General features: G+C 40.9%; 1 protein-coding gene across 1 annotated transcript in view; it reads right to left on the bottom strand.

The window, feature by feature from the left end:
- Positions 1 to 22288, bottom strand: part of LOC137145860 (unconventional myosin-XVI-like) — a 212019-nt gene that overhangs the window by 2641 nt on the left and 187090 nt on the right. The window contains exons 14-15 of the mRNA XM_067536802.1: positions 12860 to 12965; positions 8759 to 8876 (exon numbers count right to left, since the gene is read on the bottom strand). Coding sequence (XP_067392903.1) covers positions 8759 to 8876; positions 12860 to 12965 — 224 coding nt within the window. The remainder of the gene's footprint in view (positions 1 to 8758; positions 8877 to 12859; positions 12966 to 22288) is intronic.

Consider the following 22288-nt stretch of genomic DNA (forward strand, 5'->3'; position numbering starts at 1 on the left):
TAATAGTTATAATGGTAAAGATTTTAGTGAAAAAAAATTCCCACAGGTAGTGACAGCCTTTGACCTCATCCCTAACACTGTCACTAGCAATCAAAATCATTATCACAATTTTCTTCCTAAGTAGAGAGACTGGGATAGATACATTAGGGCTGTATGGCTGCTTTGTGCCACACTTGTGACCTAATCTGGCTCTAAAGCCATTTTTACCATTCCCCAGAGGATGAACCCACTGGTGTCATACAGCCAATGCAGGACATAGAGCCAATGTGTCAGTCATCTAGGCTGCTGTTGGTAAAGCAAGAAAAACGGGACAATGCGGGAAGAAAGATGTTTCTGGGAAACTATTACGGTGATCCTGGGCTGTGTTTTGGTCCCCCTTTTGGCTGTTGCTGCACAGCATTCGTTTCAGCACTGCTACTCTAACATAGCACAGGGAAACTGGCCTGAAACAGTGCTGCCCCAGAAACAGAGTCATTACTTGATTGCTGTTCCATCAAAGTGGAATAGATAATATGAATCTGATGGATTAATAAGTTTAACATTCAGTGATGCACAACACTGGTACATGCCAACACTATCAGGCCTTATTTATGCAGACAAAACTAAAATCAACCCCATTCAACTACTTTAAGATATCCACTTAACTAAGAATGAAGTGCCTATTAATCATCTTGGTTTGCTCTTCTCCGGATATGGGAAGAATGGTTAAGAACTATCAGGTTTCTGATCAGCAGGAATCAAAAATATCATCCTCAACATTGCTTAACAGAACTCAGAAACAAAACTAACAGTGCACTATTCTTCTACAATGTGAAATGATTTTTTTTTTAAATTGGTGCATGAAATAAAATTTATAATGCTAAGAAATATAATAGAGTTCTAAACCAAAGATTTATTATTTTTGTCCAGTGGAAATTATGCCTACACACAGCAAGGAAATTTTTACTTCCCTTCATAGATCACTTGACCTACTCAGCACTTACAAAGTCAGCAAGCAGACTCTATATTGTAAGTGTGGGCAGTGGGTCCTTTTTTCAACAATTTATTCTTTGAAAATACATCTCTTTCTCAAAGACCATGCTGTCTTCAGCAGAGCTGTTGCAAAAGACAAAATAATGTTTGACAGTTTAAAGCTGAACCATTGTATGGGAATATATCAAAGAGCTGTTTTTCTTCAGTCTCTTCACTCTTCATATAACAAAAAATACTCTGAAAAGTGGTTGAGATATGAAACTTTTTTTTTAGTTAATCACCAGTACTTGTAACACACGATGTTTCCTATGCTGTATGACAAACATTTAGGGGAAAATAAATTCTTCTTCATTTCATGAATCAGGGCGTGTCTTTGTGCTTTAATACTATGGAACTTTTTCTGAGAAATGAGGGCTCTCCTTTTTGAAAGTGAGGCTTGGGAGCCGGGAGATAGGAAACTCAGAGGAAAATGAGACTGTCAGACTTGATTTCCTTTGGGCTTAACTGCTGACTTTCTTTTCAGATATTTGAGAAGCTGAATGACCTGACTTATTTCCTTATATCCATATTTCCTTATTTCCTTATATGTCAACTGACTCAAAAAAGTGGATTTCACTTTTTCCTCCAACATACTAAAATGCCCAGGTGGGTCTCAATTTACTGAAATCATCCGGTGTCCTTTTTGTGGCATCAGTCTCTTCAGTGACTGAGGAGTAAATATAAACAACTACCATAGTCTATCAGGCCAGCTGCAACTTCAACTGAACATTTAACATTTGATTTACTAGAAACTGTTGTTCTCTGAGAGTCACGTCTATGCATTCCCACATGTGGGAGTTGCCCACTGGTGGCAAATTTGCCGCCAAGTGGGAATTCTGAGGCCATTGAAGAAGAAATAGCAGTTGCTTCAGATTATAGTTAATATGCTCCCAGGAAGGTAACAGACAGAATGATGCTCTGAGAAACAACAGCAGGCCATGAGAAAAATTCAGACCTTCTCAAGATAGAGATTGAAGGGGGCAAGAAGTCTTCTCTGCAAACATTTTGGGATTGCATTTCTTTGGGGAGGTGGAATTCAGACTGAGGTCCATTAGGCAGCGATGGAATTTCAGGAGCTCAAACTGTAGTTTAAGAGTGATCCTGTACTTCTTGCTTACACTCAACTCTCACACAGAAGCATCCAGGAGTAACATTTTTTTACCATTTCCTCATGACTAGTAGACTGCTTACCATCCTGGAGGACGATGACCTGACCTTGGTTATACATGCCTGGCTGGATTGGAGCAATTCAATACACATGGCATGACCCATTAATCATTCAGAAACTCCAATGACTGCATAATGCTACAGCACATCTCCTCAACAACATGGGCTACCACGAGCACATCAAACCTGTCCTCTGCTCTTTATACTGGTTTTCTGTTGAGTCATGTTCAAGCTCTTGGTCTTTATCTTCAAGACACTCTATGGCCCAGTATATCTAAAAGATCACCTAAAACTTCGAATAACAGCCAGCATGGGTTTGTCAAGCACAAATCCTGCCAAACAAACCTAATTTCTTTCTTTGACAGAGTTACTGGCCTAGTGGATAGAGAGGAAGCAGTAGATGTGATATATTTTGATTTTAATAAAGCTTTTGACAGTCCCAAAAGATGTTCTCATAAGCAAAGTAGGGAAATATGACCTAGTTGAAATTACTATAAGGTGAGTGCACAACTGTTGAAAAACTGAACCCAAAGAGTAGCTATCAAGGGTTTGTTATCAAATTGGGAAAATGTATATAATAGGGTGCTGTCATGGTTTGTCCTGGGTCTGGTATATTCAATATGTTCATTAATAATTTGAATAATGGATTGAAGAGTATGCTTATAAAATTTGTGGATGATATCAAGCTGAGAGGGGTTGCAAGCACTTTGGAGGACAGAATAAGAATTTTAAACAATCATGGCACATTGGAGAATTGGTCTGAATTCAGAAAGTTTCTATATCATGGAACATGGGTCATTTGCAGGTTTAAACTAGTGTAAATGGTAGAATCTCTGTAACTTCTGGTCTTTAAATCATGATTTGAGGACTCCAGTAACTCAGTCAGAGGTTATGGGTTTATTACAGGAGTGGGTGGATGAGGTTCTGTAGCCAGCAATGTGCAGGAGGTCAGAGTAGATGATCATGATGATACTTTCTGGCCTTAAAGACTATGACAGGAAATGTTAAAAAAAACAGGCATGTTTAAGCTTGAGAAATGAAGACTGAATAATAGTTTTCAAATATGTTAAGGTTTGTTACAAAGAGAACGGTTATCAATTGTTCTCCATTTCCATTGGAGGTAGGACAAGAAGTAATTGGCTTAATCTGCAGCAAGAGAGATTTAGGTTAGATATTAGGAATTTTTTTCTAAATATCAGGATAATTAAGTACCAGAATAGGTTACTAAGGGAGGTTGTGGAATCCCCATTATAGGAGGTTTTTAAGGACAGGTTAGACAATCACCTGTCAGGGATGGTTTAGGTATACTTGGTCCTAGCTCAGTACTGGGGGAGGACTAAATGACCTCTCAAGGTCCCTTCCAGTCATACTTTCTATGATTCTATGTAGACTGTGGCTGACAACTCCACTTCTCAGGCAAAATGGAACTTCCTACTATAAGGGTAAACCTCATCTGTAAGCAGATGGAGCTCTTTCAGGGGCTGGCTGGTAGCTGTGGATGTTTGGATTGGATAGGGTTATTTATTATGTACATACTATGTGTTTATATTGGAGAAAGCAAGATCAAAGAAATGCACCTTGCTTTTGGAGCAGAAAGTGATGAGGTTTGTTATGGTCCTTGAATTTCCACTAAAACTAAAAACCATTACAAATCTCACCACCTTCTGCTCCAAAAGCAAAATGCATTTCTTTGGCCTGCTTTCTCTAATACAAACATATAGCAGTGTGCACATAAAAAAAGATACATTGCCTACCATACCCAAACACTCAACCACATACACCATTCTTCCCTTGGAGAGAGAATGAGAGAAAGAATAAACCACGTGTGACAGATGTTAGTCACATTGCTTAATGAACTACAAGAAGGCCATCAGATACTATGGTGATGAAGGTGGTATAAGAACCTACAAAGAAGATGAGAGGAGAAGAGAAGAGAAATCTCTTTTCTAATGTATTGTGACAAAGCTCTTTCTCTACCTCAGTGGGTCTAAGCACTTCCTTCTAGCAGTAGGTCAGAGAACTGCTTCACCACTTAGTGTTCTTCCACCCTCTAGTGGTGGGTGAGTGTAATACAGCCACTCTAAGATGGCAACTCTCTATTGGCTCCCAGGCCTGCTTCTGGTTCTTGTAGGCCCTTGCCTCTTTGCTGGGGCTCTTGCCCCTCCAGTGAATGGCCAGTGGGGTGGAGGGGGCCTGGTTCCACCCTCAACTCCTGGCCCCAACCCAGGGACCCTACAAGTAGCAGCTTCACACTGTGGCTTCAGGAAAGCTGCTAGCTTCCCCGGGACCCTTGACTTGCCAGGGAAAGCTCTTGACCTCTGACAGCCCCACTGGGTGTGGTAGTGCCAAACCCCAATGTCCAGTTTGATCTTTCCCTTCTGGCAGGGTCTCTTCCCTTAAGCCTTCTCCAGGCCTGGGAAAGGTCTTTTGCCCTCTTTGGGCAGGATTTTTCCCTACCCTAGTCTTTGTACCTGCAGGGTTCTCCCTTGCCAGCGTTCTGCTCCTTCTCCTAAACCCTTCTGGCTTCTGACAGCATGTTGCCTGCTCTCACACTCAGGTAGCTCACCTCACTCTCACAACTCCAGCCACTATTTCTCTGGAGAGGAGGCTTTTAACAGGTGGGAGGGGGGGCTTGATTGGCTTCAGGTGTGAATTAACCTGGAGTAATCCCTGCTCAGCTACCAAGGGAAAAGAGACTTGCTGAGCCTGGTGCTGATATATTGGCCTTCTAGCTCTCTCTGGTAGCCATCTAGTCTGACTCTGTTACAATATATACTTATTTTATTCACATTCAAGGAAGGAACATGAAGTAGCCTTAAAATTTGTTTCCTAGAATATTTGGTGCATGGAAACGAACAAGTTAATCCTGTTTCTTTTGTACAAAGCATAAGTGTATTAAGCAGCCAAAATGAACTTCATGTTTTACATGAACACATGCAATTCCCACCATCCAAAAGATCCAACATGGATAAGAGACATTACTGCTTGATGTAAAATTTAGGTCCTTTCTCACATGCTGAATCACTTGTGATAAACTGCAGGAAGGCTGAATATTACTTCAAAGGCTCTTACTCACTTCCTTCACATTGAATTATTTGCTATAATTTTGCAAGCATTCTGAGTTCTTGTTGCATCTTAGGGTGCATCTTCTGCGTTAAATTGTCCTGAGTCAGACCTCTGAACAAAACACCTTTTGTTGACATTTCTAAACAACCTAAAATCTTGCTGGAGGTGACCTAATATCATTTTAAGTTTTGTTTACAAACCAGCTGCATTTGGCCCCGTTTGCATAAATGCCAGTCATAAACTCACATCTCAAGAGAATCTGGTGCTTTTAATATTTACACTGTTCATTCATGTTTAAACAGTGCAAGAGACAGTAAATATTGCTGCAAATGTTCATCCACAGAGATACACAAAATCACTGAGTGGGTTTTAATCTACAGTTTAATACAATGGGCCTAATCCTCTTCTCATAGTGGTGTAAACCAGTCTAACTTCACTGCAAAAAACTGCAGTAGGCTGGCCTATTTTAGCTTATAGCTACTAATAACAATATGTTAGCCACTTTTCCTGTTACACTTCCTGTCTTCTGGCTCCTTGACATGTAAATGATGACATCTTAAACTCCCTCAGGCACAGTAAAAGTCACTGGGCCAAATTCAGAGGTGATGTGTAAATTACATATTGGTATATGTTAATGGACCTGATTCATCACTATATTATTCCAGTTACTGAAAGCTACCTTAGTGATTCAAGCGTGAATCAGAACCTGGGAGTTTAGCTGCATTAAATTTCATGTAATTCACAGGCAGAGAAAGCTGGAAAAGGTGCACATTCAATCAGCTAAGAATGTATAAAATATTCTGTGTGTCACTGTACTATCCCCATCTACAGCATCTTTCTTGTCTTGGCTGGTTGATATCTGTCAGTCCCATGAAACCTGTCTAACTGTCCTTTCCAAAAGGCTTCCATCAGAGGTTGTAGGTCTGGCCCATGCTCCACATGTTTCAGCTCCTGGGAACTTGTCCTGTCAACTAGTTCCCTCTTCCCCTTATCTGTGTAGTAGCCATTGGCCTGGCATTTCTTGGACTCTGAATCCTATAGCTGTTCCAGCTGCACTACTCTCACCTCTAAAGTAGGGAGGTTAGAGCTGTATTTGGACACCATCATATCTCCTATCTGCCTTAAACCTATATTTGTTTTCCTGAACCGGTAATACTCATTCATGCTATTGCTATGCCTCTCTTTGATTTGATCTACCCCAATCTCTGAGTCCTACTTCCTTTCTAAAATCAGAGTTCCGTGGCCTTATGTATTGGACACTCCTGTGATGGTCCCTCCTGGTCAGATGTTGTCTGGCCATTGACACCTTGTTCAGGTGTACAGTCGTTCAAAGCATGGTTTATTTTAATATCATCTGCCCTTGCAGGTGCTAGAGCTGCACTCTTAACTGTTGGCACTAACACTGGCTTTTTCCTGAGGAAGACTCTGATCCCTTTTGAACACCTCAACCAGTCCGTGCATTTGAGATCTGATTAAGTGATTTCTCTTGCCATCTGCTACTAGCCCAATTTGCCCGTTAGATAGTTGCTGGGTTTGCTTCCCTTGCTTGAATAATATTACCAGGAAAGTCCACATTTACAAAATGCAGCTCCTTTTATTTTGGCCTGCCAGGCCTAGACTGGCTTTTAGAGGACCAGATCTCAATAGCTCCCAAAATGCCTCTCTATGAAAGTATGGAGATCGAATACTAGATTTTCTTTTTCTCTCAGAGAACTATTTCCTGAGGTGGGGTGCAGCAGGGCATTGGGACCTTCAGCAGGGGCCAACAAAAGCCTGGTATACTCTGTCTCAGATCATATAGTTAAAGACTGTATTGTATAATGCACAGGCAATCTTAAGTCTGGCATTTTCTAACTTATGAGTACTTGACTTTGCAACCTAAATAATGTTATTTTAATCTAGTTGTATTTGTGCGCGTGGGTGGGTGAGTGGGTGTGGAGTAGCTCCACTGACTTCAATTAACGATATATGAAATACATCATTTTTAAAAACTGAACTCTACAGTCTTTAGCTTTAATGTTACCACGTAAAGTCAAAATGTGGTTTTGGCCCACATTGATGTTTAAATCACCTCTTTTCTTCACATCATCCTGCAGTGATTTATAAATAAAAAATCTTGCCTTACCCTTCTCAATTTTAAATAATCTTCATCAGTATCATATTCTTAATGGAAAAAAATTCTTTTGGTTACAAACATCATGATATTTTCATCATGAAGGCAAAAGAACAAACCATCTAATTTTACTAAGGTGTAATAAGCACCCCAAATGAGATGTTTGCTTATTTCTATTTACTGAAATACATCCGGAGTACATACTTAGAGTACTTCTCTGAAAGCACAAACCAATTTAGAATGTTTTAAAAAATGGATAATTTTTGAAACATGAGGACAATTCAATCTAATTTGCTCAGAAGATAGACTATAGCTTTGCCACATAGCTGTGGCATCCCAGAAGCAGTGCAAGGAATTGTGCCTCTGAGAGAGACAATTCCCTCCATGCTTACCACTTGTTCTAGCACATAGAATTTGCTGATGGCCTGTACTGCTACCAAATTACAAAACCCCCTTGATAGCCTAGCTGTGTTGGCCAATGTATTGAGAGTGAGGCCAAAATTATGCCCACTCTCCACACCCCTCACCAACCAAATCTGTGGGCAAATTAGCAAGTTCCCACTTATACGTGTGCACCCAGACATACAGTCCAAGAACCTGTAAAAGATTGAGTGGACTCTTACTTCCCATTATAACCTAAGTTAAAATCTAGTCCCAATGCTGGGGTAGTGATTTTTTGTTCAATACAAACAATTGAACTGAAAATAAAGTTCTGAAAATAAAGACTGAAAATAAAGTTCACATTATCAAAGTAAATTCATGGAGCTAATTTCTGCCAGCAGAAGAATGAATCCAGTTCCAAATGCACACAATGGGAGCCCCACAACGCCCTCTGAGATAAAGTTTAGCCCATGACGTTCACTGTGGCTCACACTTCTTCACAAATATTTAATACTTTTCTGCTCTGAAACTCTCTGTATAAAAGGAAGCCCTAAAGGGAGAGTTTTATGGGTTTAGGAGATATTAAAGTATACACTATAACCTGATTACCAATGTCGTAATCTACATTAATGATCTTTTACTTATTTTTAATTTCATAGAAAAGTAACATATCTTATTTTTTTAAAACCATAAACATATATAGAAATATAGTTTCCTTTGAAATAGAGGCTGTATTCCACAATTTTCCTTGTGTTTATCTGCCCTCTAGTGGTTAAATACAACAGATAGCTTCTTTTTAATTCTGTAATTATGCTTCTTGCTCCTGATTGCCTAAGAATTACTCACATGCTATTATTTTTATGATTTTTATCTCCCTGGCCTCGTACCACAACCCAGCTTGTCTCATCTGCCTATTACATCAGATGGTTTAGCTGATTAGCTCTTTGGGTCAGAGGCTGTCATTTTTTATATGCCTAGTGGTACGCCTCTAGATGCTACCATAATATAAATAATACTTACCTCCAGTTAATATTTTTTTCTTCTCACAGAACTGCAGCTCAAAGTATTTTATAAAACGACTGGATAAATCATTCAGGGTTGTTTTAGCATGTCCAAAAGCCTCCAAGATACAGTTTACCTGCAATAAAATATAAAGGTTGTGAAGTGACAATATGACAGAAATTAAACTGGAAAGAGTTTAAATGGGTTTCAGTGGCAACTGCTGGGTGCACAGTACTTGAAACCAGGCCATTTATTTGTGTGCCTAAATATAGCTTTTATTTCTGAAACTCTTTGCCAAGGCGCTTAGGGAAATAAGGACAGCTCAAAGGACAAAACCCTTGTTAGAGAGACTAGTTGGGTAAGGTGATATCTTTTATTGGTGAAAGAGACAAACTCAAAGGATACCTGCACAACACCTTCAAAAGATGAACTTGGAAGATTAAAATAATAACTTTGTTAGACACTAAAAATCATGGACTCAATAAAGACACTGGATTTATGGCTCATTATAACAATCTGTAACCCACTAAACCTCCTTTGTCGTAGAACTGCAGATATATTAACTGCCCACTTCACCCTCAATGGTCTCTTGCAACATGCATTAACTCCTTATGCTTAACAATCTGTTCCATCTTGTGGTTAGCTGCAAGTACCTTTCCCTGACCTGAAGAAGAGCTCAAAGGTCAAAATCTTGTCTCTCACCAACAGAAGTTGGTCCAATACAAGATATTGCCTCATCCACCTTGTTTCTCTAATATCCTTGCATCAACAAGGCTACAACACTGTAAAAAGCCTTTGTTGACAGAGAGTGGTAGAGGTAAGGAGGTAGAGCCACATCCTAGAAATAAAAAGTCAGAGGGCTTGACTCTCACCCTAGTTTTATACTAACACAACTCCATTGGGTCAGGTTTTCTGATGTACCTGGTATCTGTTGGTTGTGGCTTCCTGATCCACAGCCCAGATGTGGCCCTGGCATACTTTATAGCAGCCCAGAGCTGATCTAAAGAACACCAGCAGGCTATGGCTCCCTATGCATTAACATTTCAGCTATGTCCCCTCCCACCCCTGACATGATTGTTTAGGGGCTGCAGTAGGGGTACCACAGAAATCAGCTATGCTGGCTATGTGCCAGTTGGGGACCTCCCCAAATGGGGAAATCTAGCAGCTTCATGGCCCCTGTGCACCATTAGATTATCACAAAAGGGCTGGAATGAGGGAGAGGATCCAGGTTATTGAAGTCAAATAGAATTATTCCTGATTTATACCAGTCTAAGACAGAGATGAATCCAGCTCAGCATCTTTTTGGCAGCTCGCTCTGAAAATGCATTTCCTTGATTCAACTTACTGGGCAAATTATTTTTTTAAAGAACATATTTTGCAAAAAGAAAGCAAATTTCAGTTTCTCTCACTCAAATGAATGATTGGTACACATATATCATGCAGTGACCTTTTCAATGTGCCATTTTAACACATTTTTTACATTTATTTTTTTAAAAAGTCTTACAATAAAAGTGTATTTTCTCATTTGGTTGAGCAGGGATTTGTGTGACTCCCTGTGAATTTAGATGACTATATATAATATATTTTAGGATGGATTTTTTTTAATACACCAAGAGCCTGATTTAGCACTAACTTGTACCTTGCATTGTCATTTGCACCTTGCAAAACTTTGGTATAATACATGACTATTTTGCTATGGTAACTTTTTACACCTGCTCTGTACAGCTATAAATGACTACGCAAAAATGCAAGGCTGTAGAAAAGCATGCCCATGAAATATTAGAAATTTGATTATCTATTTGTCCAGTAGATGGCAGCAGAAAATTGGCTAATTTAGTTCTCGTGTAACTTCAGTAGAATTATATCAAGGATGAAATTGGTCCAATGAGACTAATTCAGTACTTATGTAAAAAGATACAAGTCTACTGATTTTAATGGAGTTATGCATAGCTGCAGCAGGAATTAATTTAGGTCATCATGTTTACCAATACTTCCTAAAAAGTAAATCAAAGTGAAAACCAGATTTACTCTCCTGTTTCTACATGTACTTTCATTTACTTTTTATGGAAAGCATCTTAAGTGATATGTAATGCACTTGCCTGGTTGTAGATAGATGTTTGTCCAATGACAGAGAACAAGTCAGTGATGGAGTCAGTTTAATGTTCCCTGACTCCAAAGTTTCCTGACTCCAATGCCAGTTCCTTACCCACTGGACCATATTGTCTCACTATCACCCAGCATGAATGCTGGTCATTTTCCCATTTATTTATTCTCTGATTAAATAATAAGTAAGAAGAACTGAAGTTATCTGAACTTTAGAAAAGATAAAAACCTTAGAAGATCCGATCTGGATTTTGAAATGATAACTGATTAAAAAACGCAGGAGTTGGATTTATAGGCCAGATGCTCAGCTGGAGTAAATCAGTGTTGGTTCATTGAAGCCAACAGAGCTATGTTGATGTACACCAGCTTTAGATCTGGCCCATCGTGTTTAACACAATGAACTAAGGCTTTGTTACTTGTATGTAACGAGGCTAATACAACATTAAATTGGAGAATTTAAACACACAAGACAAAAATGAAGTTACAGTTTCCACTGTAACATAAACACAGTTTCATGGATCATGTATATTAAAGTACATATTTTAAAAAGTATCACCAGTCATTCAGACCTCTCTCTGTAGTATCAGTGCAATGCAGTAAAGTTAACACTGATCTGGGAACTTTAATATTTGCATGTCCAGACTGCAGCTTTGTTTGAACGTATAGTGTCTGAAGTAAATTCAGCTGTGCTTATTTCAGTGTAATCAGATTTCAATACACATTTATAGAAATATAAATGCAGCTGTGTTTTCCAATAGACAACTAGACATCAGCAGGACTCTTAACTCATTGGCAATTTGAATGTGCACAAGATATGAATCTGCACATCTGTGGCCTCTCATCTCCAAATAATCACTGATGGAGAGATTGTCTATTTGGCCAGTGTTTTTCTATCTAGAATGTAGCATGAATATTTCAGAAAGAAAATGGCGTGTTTTGAATAACCAGTGCATCAGTTTCAAATGCTATTACATAAAAAAAGTATTTAAAATGAGCAAAGATATAATTTCTTAATGAGGATTATGCATATGACAAGTTTAAGTTCCAAAACAAGGAGAGTTCTGAGTTCAGTATAAATGGTAGTGGTGGGCGAGGGATGGACTGACAAGTTTTTAAAATCAGAACATTCAGAAATCAGAAATGGCTGCATGGATTTTTTTAAAACATTCCAAACGTTCTTACTATTACGATTTGAATTCCCATAGTGCATAGGAACCCTCATCACAGACCAGGACCCCATTGTGCTAGGGACAGTACAAACACAGAACAAAATGTCAGTCCCTGGCTGGCTCAAAGAGCTTACAATCTAAGTATAAGAGAAGAGACAACAGGTGGACACAGACAGATAAATGGGGGCATACAAGTAAACAATGAGACAATATGGGTCAGTATGGTGTCAGTGGAGCTGAGAGCAAGCATGACACGTTCAGTCCAAAAGGTAATTTTGGAAACAGTTATGAAAGTCCAAAAAGAGTCACTTAGACTGGACCAGATTTGGTTAGGAAGCATGGGAATTGGCCTGGGTATCCAATGCTAGCAGAATTTATTTCCATGACAGTAAATACTAAATAAAAAGGTGTTGCTCAGTTGGGCAGCATAACTGTTACAGCAGGAACACTACATATAAGGAACACCACAGATCTTATTTAGTTATCAGAGGCAGTTGGATGATTTTAAGACATAGACATTTCCTATATATAGAAGAAAGGATGAAAATCAAAATGACTAAACTGACTTCCACATTTTGGACCACTTTCTTTAGCTTAATATGGGCTTGATCCTGCTCCCATTCAAGTCAGTGGAAAAACTCCCATTGACTTGAATATGCAAGGCTTCAAGAAGCCTTTCATCGGTATTTTATGCAAAGCATCTACAATATTTCAGTAGCTAGGGCAGGATCAAGCCCTATGTGAGTATACCTGTGGAATTCACAATTTCTCTAGAAGTAAAAATATCTTTCCTTGGCCAAAATACATATTTATGCCACGTTCTAAAACAGCTCAAAATGCGACTTACGTGTTTTATCTTTGAATCAAAGGTACATCTGCTGGCACTGGATCTACATGTCAGGTGCTTCACTATTTGTTTGCAGGCTTCACTTTTCCCAGAACCACTTTCTCCACTGCAGAACGGGGGTGGGGGAGAGGGAGAAAAAGGCCACTGTTTAATTTTTTGTCTCACAGTTTTATACATTATTTACATCCTTTGTTATCCCTACTGGAGTGGACACTCCAGAGAAATGTTAATTCCTAATAAAGGTATTATTAGGAAATAATATTATTATTAAATAATCTGGATATTAAATAATCATGAACACAACATAAAAGACATATTGGCTTATAGTATATGATTATGGACACTGGCAGATATATGCATGATTTCTGCTTGTCCCAAGATTAGTGCAGAGACAATCAAAAGTTAAAGCTCTTATCATTTCTAGTGTCCTAATAGTAATGCTGTTACCTTCCCTTTTAATGAGCCCAACAAGGTGATAACTCCAAGTTATCTGGTGCTTTGTGTTTGAGGGGGGATGGGAGTGGCAAAGGTGAGAAGAAAAGAAAGATGGAAAATTAAAAGGAGAGTGAGGAATGGAAGAGAAAGAGAATGAAGGAAAAGAGAGCACAGCATGTAGTTAGCTGACATATGGCATTCTGACATGCCAGCACTTTTCCTTTTGCTGTGTTGCCCTGCTCTGTATGCAAGCTGCAGAGTAAAATTTACAAGCTTCCCAGTCTCTGAAGTGCTATATACTCAGACTTCAGAGATTATGACTCTTGCTTCATTTCATTCCGTGCACATGGAGAGTAAAAAACAAAGAATGAGAGGCTCTGAGGGGAGGAGGGGGCAAAGAAAACAGGCAATGGGAGGTAGGAACAAGAAGGTGGGGAGGAGACAGAAGAGAAGGGGGAGAGGAAGTGACAGCACAATATCAGCAAGGAAAGGGACACAACAGAAATAAAGGAGGTGGAAAGGAGAAAGAACAGGAGAAGAAAAACAATACAGAATTAAAAATCATTAGCTTCCATAGAATCACTAATACACCTGGACACTTAGGCAAGCCTCATTTGAAAATCTATGAAGGGACCAGTGGCATACCGAGCGGGGGGCCATGCTCCCGGGTACCAGCCTGCGGGGGGGCACTGGCTGGGCCCTCCTTCTCAGAGTGGACCCTGTTGTTGCAGGTGGCCATGAGCTGCTGGTCTTTGACATCCCTGGTGGCTGCGCCGACCCCAGCTCAGGCTTGCCAGCGGCTGAGGGCTCCCGCTGTGGAGGGAGCAGGCGTCCTCCCGGCCCCTTCCCCCCTCCCCCACTGGGTGCAACAACCAGGGGTGCCATTTAGGTAGGACGAGGGGCTTTTCCTTCACCCTGATTTTCCTAACAACAACTGGGAGTGACATTGCTTGCTTGGCTCCTTTAACCCCCTCCCCTTCCCTCACCTGCCAGGACTCAGAGCAATGCAATGACCTTACTTATTCCTCTTCCCCGCACCCTCCCCACCCTCCCTGGCCTAGTCTTTGATCAGAATGCAGCGTGGGGCAGAGCCAATAGCTGGGCTGGGAGCTTCTGCAGCACTTTTTCTATCTTGAAACAAACAGGCTCAGCTGGGTGGAAGCAAGGCAAGCTTCAGGCAGGCTCCGTGCTTTGCTTAGTCTGAAGATGCTGCAGATTTCATCATGATCTGCCCCTCACCTTCATATGTTGACATGTTACAAAGGTAGGAGCAAGCTCCTTGTGACGCCAGTAGACACAGGACTGCTCAGGTGGGTGAGGGGCTGCTGCCCCAGGCACATTCAAGGGATGATTATTCTCACAGACAGCTCAGCTTTTGGAAGTTTAATGACACCAGGGAGCCGCAGGGACCCTGGCCGTGCAGGGGACAGGCAGCCAACCCAACGGCAGGGCTTCCCCGCTGGGGCATAACCCGTTATTATCCCCCCGACCCCCATCGCTGGGTGGCTCGGGGGCATCTGCCCCAACATTCCTGCTCCCAGCCACACCCACTGCCCCCACAACGCGGGCGAGACTGGGGGAGAGCGGGAAATGGGCCTGCAGACCCCTTCTCCCCCTGCTGCCAATGGGGGGGGGCACAAATGCAATTATTGGGCTCCAGGCACCAGAGACCCACGTAAAGGACCATGTAGATCACACATTTCTCAATAGGCAATTGAATCAAGCAAAGTTCAGTGATGAGTATAGCAAGGAGAGCATCCACATATACCCTCCCGCTTTATTTATCTACCAAGCTAACTTTAAAAGACCGTTTCCAAAACAGCCTGTGAAACTTTCACAACTATTATGGTCATGGCAGATGATGAGCCTCTTACCTGTAGAGGAAACCATGTGCCCTTCAGTCTAGTTTCTTGTGTCAATGGGAGATTAACAGAGTGGATCATCAGTCAGAGGAAGTTTTTGGTATATATTACTTTTCTGTAGAATACAACCCTTCCCCCTGCTGCCAATTCAAGCCGGGAGGAGACAAGGATACAAAATGAGTGCAGAGGAAGAAGCAAGGGAGGAAGGGATAAAAGGGCTTTATAAACAGTCAGGAACTTTGATAGTGGCCTCTCAGCCAGTCTTTATGGTGCATGCACCCAGCTCTTATAAATCTGACAATCTTTGCTTGGTGAACTGCTGTCTTAGATGGCAAGATTCTATTCAGAATGAGACTGTCTTTGCTATTTATGGTTTTTGACTGATTTAAATTATTGTTGTTTTAATCTTGGAAGTTTCTATCATCATCTAGAATCTGATCCTGCATTCCTTGTATACACAACACTCCTACTGTAGTGGATGGGAGTTTTGGGTTGTGCAAGGGTTTCAGAAGCATTTACTCCATGTATATTTCATGCAAAGCACCAAAAATACTTCAATAGCTAGCATTTAAAAAAAAAATCACCATTGACATCAAGGAGTTCGCCGGCATAGTTAATTTGAGTTTAACATCCCAATGGGACAGTCTAAGAGTTGCAACATAAATGTACTACACAAGGTTCCAGTCATCAGCATTTGGTTTCCTTGAAAGTTTTTCCTGGAAAATCTGATGCTACTCAAGGCTGTTTTCTGTAATCTGCCTAGTCCCAGATAACTTAATACCTTGCAAAGGTAATAATTTCTGCATTCACTAATGCATTTGTTAGCAAGGAGGGGGACACAGAAAGTTCCTTAATCAGACAGCACTGTCTTAATTTTAATTATCTTAAAAAATCAGTCCTGCAAAAGGTTGGTGAATTTGAGCTAGTGGCACAGGCTGTATGGAAAGGTCAAAGTAGCTGCGGTGCTAAGGACATGGCAACTCATGCTTGATTACCAAGTAGTAGAAAGTAGAAAGACCAGCATGGATAGTCACTTAAATGTTTCAGTGAGACTAAATTCAACAACATGTATTCCCGTTAAAATAATAAATATCACACAAAGGGATTTTCCCTTTGCAGAAATCTCTGTAGGGGTGGAAGGGTTAACCACTGCATAAACATGTAACTGACAGAGAACAGATGAAACTTTACTATTTTTTAACTGAAAGATAGCAATAGGTGGAGCTAGTAGAACTCCAAGCTGTAGCAGGAACTGGTTCTGCAGGACAAAGCGACAAGCACAGCAGCAATAACGGCAATTTTGAAACTACATTTGCTTCAGAAGATGGGGACGAGAAGTTGCACCCAGCACCACATACAGTAGGGTATCTGGAAGCACAAAAGGTCTACAGGGAGTAAGAAAACCCCCAAACCTCTCTTTCTCCCTACACAAACACTTCCTCACAACAAAGTTCTGCCTCCTTTGAAAAAGCTCCAAAATAATCCAGACTGTTTATTTTATTTCCGTAGTGCCTAAAATGAGCTAGATGCCATACAGGCATACAAGTGACAAACGCTACCCAACCTAAAGAGCAAGGACAAATGTGGGGGAAATTATACAAAACCCTGTATAACCAAAGCAATCAGGGGGACATCTGACATGTCTTGTTAGTTTTCTACATCTATATCTATATATAAAACCCATCTCTTACTAGTGATGGTTATTTTATTCCCCCTTTCCTCTGCCTCTTTATTTGCTCCCTCTGCCATCTGTCTCTAAATCAGTCCTGTTTCACAAACTGAACTCTTCTTCTCCGATCCTTTCCCCATCCCCCCATCACAGATCTATAGCTGACCGTAAGAGGCTATCATTAGAGAACCAAAGCAACTACTCAATTAGAAGACAACCTCAATGGTTACAAACATCTATCTAAATTGTCTAAAGATACTGATGGGTTTGCTTGGGATTGGGGCAGAGCCCTCAACAGGCATGCTTGAACAATTTTTATAGTTGTGGTGCTGAGGATGCAAACAATGGAAACCATTTATTTGGTTTTTATCATTACAACTTCAAGCCAGGGAGTGTTCAAGCACCTCTGGCCCTCATGTCTTTTCCTGCCTGTCTTCCTGGAGCCCTTCAGGCTCTTCCTGCTGGTGATGGAATGTTAGTACATCATGATTCCTTTAGCCTCATCTTTGTAATAGGCATTTTCCAGCGGGTCTGTATCAGTGCTGTATCACAGTGTTCCTATGGGGTAAGAAGCAGCAGGGAGGGGTAGTGGAAAATTCTGTTTTATATTAGTCACAATTACATAGAACTGTGTGTACCTGCTGTTAGTTAGAATAGAAACCTACTTATCATAACAGTCACTTCTTTGTAAAGTTTGTTACAGAACAGGCATCACAATTTAGTGTATATGAGCACATTTAGTGCATGCTCCCCAACAGCAAAATAAAGAGACTGTGAAGTCTGGATCTGGAAGGAATCTATTCCAGTACAGAAAGATCCAGTATTTCACAATCACCATTTCTTGCTGAGGAAAGTGAGAGTAGTGGAGGGCATGCTTAGTACAGTATCTCACCCTTTTTCTCCTCCATGTCATCCTTCCATTTCTGCCTTCTTTCTTAAGAAGTAACACTATCATTCTGTCTTTATAACAGCATTACTGCCCAAATCCTCTGTCCTCCTCAATGCTATAGCCACTGGCATAAAAAACAACAACAAACCTTAGGCATTACTTGTCCTCTGTTACTATCATCTTGTTATTCTCTCCTATCAAGACAAAATACAGATCTTTTCACTTTACCGCACAGAAGATCAATCAGGTTATTGGACACTCTGCAGCCTTTTCAATAGCGGGGGACACTAGCGATCAGAGAGGTTTTCAGAAGTTCTAAACAATCATAAATCAAGTCAAGCAAAACTTCAAGTGTTAGTACCTCTGAAAATCAGGCTCCAAGTAATCTGTAATCCATCTAATCCCAAATCCTTTTTTAGGGTAATCTGGCAGCCAAATATTTGCACTCAGCAACATTTAATTCTGTCCTGACATTCGTATACACTATTCTATGAAATTATTATTGATGTTCTTTAACCTCAGAGTTCATTTCTTAATAGTAATTTCTTTGCAGAAGGGCTTTCCAAGATCAGTGGGTTTTTTCACAAAGTCTTTATTACAACTGGAGAATTCTAATAAATGTTCAAATGTAACTAACAAATACTCCACATATATTTTTCAGTTTTTACAAAAGAACCATTACAAGTCTCTGTGAATGTTTCCATGCAAGCAGTACAAAATTGCATAGTGAAGACGTTCATCATAATGATATAAGACCACAAATATATCATCCTCTAACCTTTCATACAAAAGCAGGAATGAACAGATAACCTTTGCACCATGCCCTGAAAGTTAACTAAATCAGGCTATGATGAACCTACCATCTGGTCTACAAATGTATATCCAATAGGAAGGTCTAAAGAAGAAGGGATGAATATATCAGTGTATGCACAATGTGCCCAGACATTTGATGGCGTCATCATCAGCCAGATGGAGAACCAGTAGCCCATCACTGAAATAAGTCAGTGGGCACTTATGTGGAATATGTGACATAGTCTGAAGTTGACAGCAACTGCATCACAGGTCATTAGAAAAACCCCATTTTAAAAGATTGGCTGAACAGTTGCCCCATCCTGTTCAAAAACAGTTCATAGATGACCACAGGTGCCTTGGCAGATCAAAATCTGGTGGACAGATGGTTGGGTGATGAAAGAGTGATTAACGACTGTTGTCTCTGACCACTCGTTGCGCCAAGCATATTCCTCTGTCATGTCCTGTCATGGCATAAATGACCATAAAGGGCATCTAAAGGACAGATGAGCTGGCGGGTTGTTGAAGAAGTCTGTATACAAAGGCAGGCTGCTATTCTCATGGATCTTGGCCAGCAGCCTGACAGAGGCCTTCTTATGGTGAATATGGGGTAGTGCTATATTACTAAATATCAATAGCCATGGCAATGAAGTTTCCCATAAACTCCCAGTAACAATATTCATAGCTTTGTTAAACTCTACATTCACCAGCCTCAAGTGAGATGAGTGACACCACACAGGAGCACAGTACTCTGCTATTGAATATCAGAGGGTATGGGCTGATGTTCTTAGTGGCCGGGTGCTCACACCCCAGGTTGAACCAGCCAGTTTTCAGAGCAGATTGTTCCTAGTGCTGACTTTGGCAGCTGTCTTCCTCAAGTGGTCACAGTATGTTAATGACCTATCCAGTGTCACCCTGAGGTAAACTGGGTTTGATCATTCTGCAGGGCATTGAGAAAAATATTTAACTCCTGGCTTCCACTTGCAGTCTTGGAAAAGCTTGGCTGCAGGCACCCCATTGACTACAATTGTCTGCCATGAGCTTCATATCATCATTCAAGACCTTGTCAATTTCTGAGATGGACTGAGCTTGGTAGCTGCAGCAGATGTCATCGGCATAGATAAACTTGTGCGAAAGTGTAGCTGGAAGGTCATTAATTGAACAGTATTGGTGAAAGAACTGAGCCTTGCTTGATCTGACACTTTCAAGAGCTACAGCAGTTGCCCATTGAACTCTAAACCACTTGTTCCGGAGAAAGAGCTCTACTACTATGATCACCCAATGTGGGGTGACTCGAGAGAGTTTAAACAAAAGGCCTCTGTGCCAAACTGTGTTGTATGCGGTGGTCAAATCCAAGAAGATGGCACCCATCTTTAAATTTTGTTGAAAAACTGGGCAATGGAGTAGTATTCACATCATGCTCCCCGTCAGTACCCATCCTGGGTCAGGGAAGCTAATGATCCAACCAGCAGACCAAATTCGGCAACAAATCCTAGCCACATGCTTTCTGACTGCGACCCCAATGTATCACCATCCTTTGACTTTCAAGCCATTGGACTGGCACTCCAAATTCTTCATCTTAATGTTGAGGGCCTGTCAGCAGCCAAACACAGCATCATTAGTGCCTTAGCCACTCGTCACAGTATCAATGTAATTTGTTTGAAAGAAACTCATGTTGCAATTAGTATAGCAGGATGCTATGGTATTAATGGCTTTGACCTCTTTTCACACCCCAGATGCCAAATATGGCCCTGCAACATATGTGCACTCTGACATATCCGATGTTGTTCCTTTCTCCTTCTCTAGTTTTTATGATGTGATCCAGCTTGGTGGCTTTCGGATTGCCAATGTATATAAGCCACCGAGTGTGCCCTGGGACCAGCAGGTCTTTCCAACACTTGATCATCCAGCCATCTTTGTTGGTGATTTTAACAGCCACCACTCTGAGTGGGGGGTATGCTGATTTTGATGACAATGGTGATTGGTTGATAGACAGGATGACTAACAACTTCATGCTGATTCACAATGCAAACCAATGTGACATATTTCTTTCAGCCAGATGGTTGAAAGAGTACTCACCCAACCTTTGCTGGGTCGGTTTGCTAGACTGCCGTTAACAACCAGTGAGCCATATAGTACCTGATAACTTCCCTCAGACAACATATACCATCACTTATTCGCTTTGGGATCCAGCTAACCATCATTTGAAGCTCAGTCAAGTGATGATGGAATCTGTGCAAGGCAGACTGGAAAAATTTTTGTGACACACTGGAACATAGTGTTATTACCATTCTATCACATTGTATCCCAGTGGATGAAGCCTACTGCTGATTCCAAGCAACCATTTATAAAGCCACATGCTCAGCTATACCATGGGCTGTTGACTAATTTACAATCTCTGCCTTAGTGCCGAATGCCAATCCTTGCTCAGGAAATTCTAATTATCTGGAGACTCGGACATCCCTGGCCACTTGATTGAGTCTCTGGATGTCACCAGGCTCACTTGGTGGAAGGAATCTACAAAGAAATTTGACCTCACTTATTCCAGCCAGAAGTGCGGCTGGGTGCTGCCTAAAAAATCTCCAGGTCAAAATCGCCCACTGGTTAAGTCCAGTGAGGTTGCAAGCTGTCTACTGTGGGCAGCAAAGCCCTGATGAAGAAGCAATTCAAACGCAAAGTATATGATGAATGGAGCCAACTTTGACATCAGAATGTGAGTAGGAGTCAACTAGAGCCATTCACAGTCGATGAGCTAGATAAGGCCTTTAATTCCATCAAGACCAGGCTGGGTTATGATAACATCTTGCCAGAATTTCTCAAGCATGTTGAACCAAAGGCATCACAGTGGCTTACTAACTTCTACATAGGATCATTAATGAGAAGATGTTAACACGTTCTTGGCACCAAGCAAAGATTATAGCCATTCCTAAACGGTGCAAGGACCCTTACAACGTGTTGAGTTACCACTCAATATCCTTGCTGTGAATGTGTTTCAAGGTGTTTGAGCATTTGATCCTCCAATGAATCTCTCCGGATTTGGATTATGTTTTGCAAGATCGAGCAGGCAGGGTTCAGGAAAGGATGCAGCACCTATGATCAAATCCTGGCCTTGACTACCTGTATCAAAGGGGGGAATTCTAGCCCTGATAGTTAATTTCTGTGCAAGCAGTATACTAGATACTAGCAAATCAAGAGAGTCTCTTTTAGGCCATGTGAAGCAGTTTGTTTATGTTCACAGGGATGTCCCTTGAATCCTACTGAAAGATCTTGATGAAACTTCCATGGAAGTACTCTGCAATTCTCCCCAAAGGTTTCTAGGGATGGCAGCCATATCTCTCTTCCATGAGAGAACACTTTTCCCCACTAGTCAGTGATAACTTCAGCGTGAGGGTAATATAAATTAGCCTTAGCATAAATGCAAACCAGGCCCACAATTTCTACCCATAGAGTAAAATTTGGACACAGGGTGGTATTGGATTTTTTGGTTGGTTGGTTTTTGTGGGCAGAGGTGGTAGGCAGTAGATCTCTGATTATATGGATCCACAAATTTCTCCTCTCTAGGGAGGTCAGAGGGCAGGCGCCTTGGGAGCTGCTGAAGCCTGCTGTTTACCCTCAGGCTGGATGGTAGATCCCTTTCCTCTCCATTTTATTTATTATTATGTATTTATAATATGGTATTAGTTAGAGGTTCCAGCCCCATCAAAGCTGTACAGACATATAATGAAGAGAGAGTCCCTGCTTTCAAGAGCTTGCAATCTAAATGTAAGATTAGAGACAACAGAGGA

This window comes from Emydura macquarii, unplaced genomic scaffold (genome assembly GCF_026122565.2).
Source record: "Emydura macquarii macquarii isolate MOO-44397 ecotype Brisbane River unplaced genomic scaffold, CSIRO-AGI_Emac_v2 contig_3671, whole genome shotgun sequence".
Taxonomy (NCBI): Eukaryota; Metazoa; Chordata; order Testudines; family Chelidae; genus Emydura; species Emydura macquarii.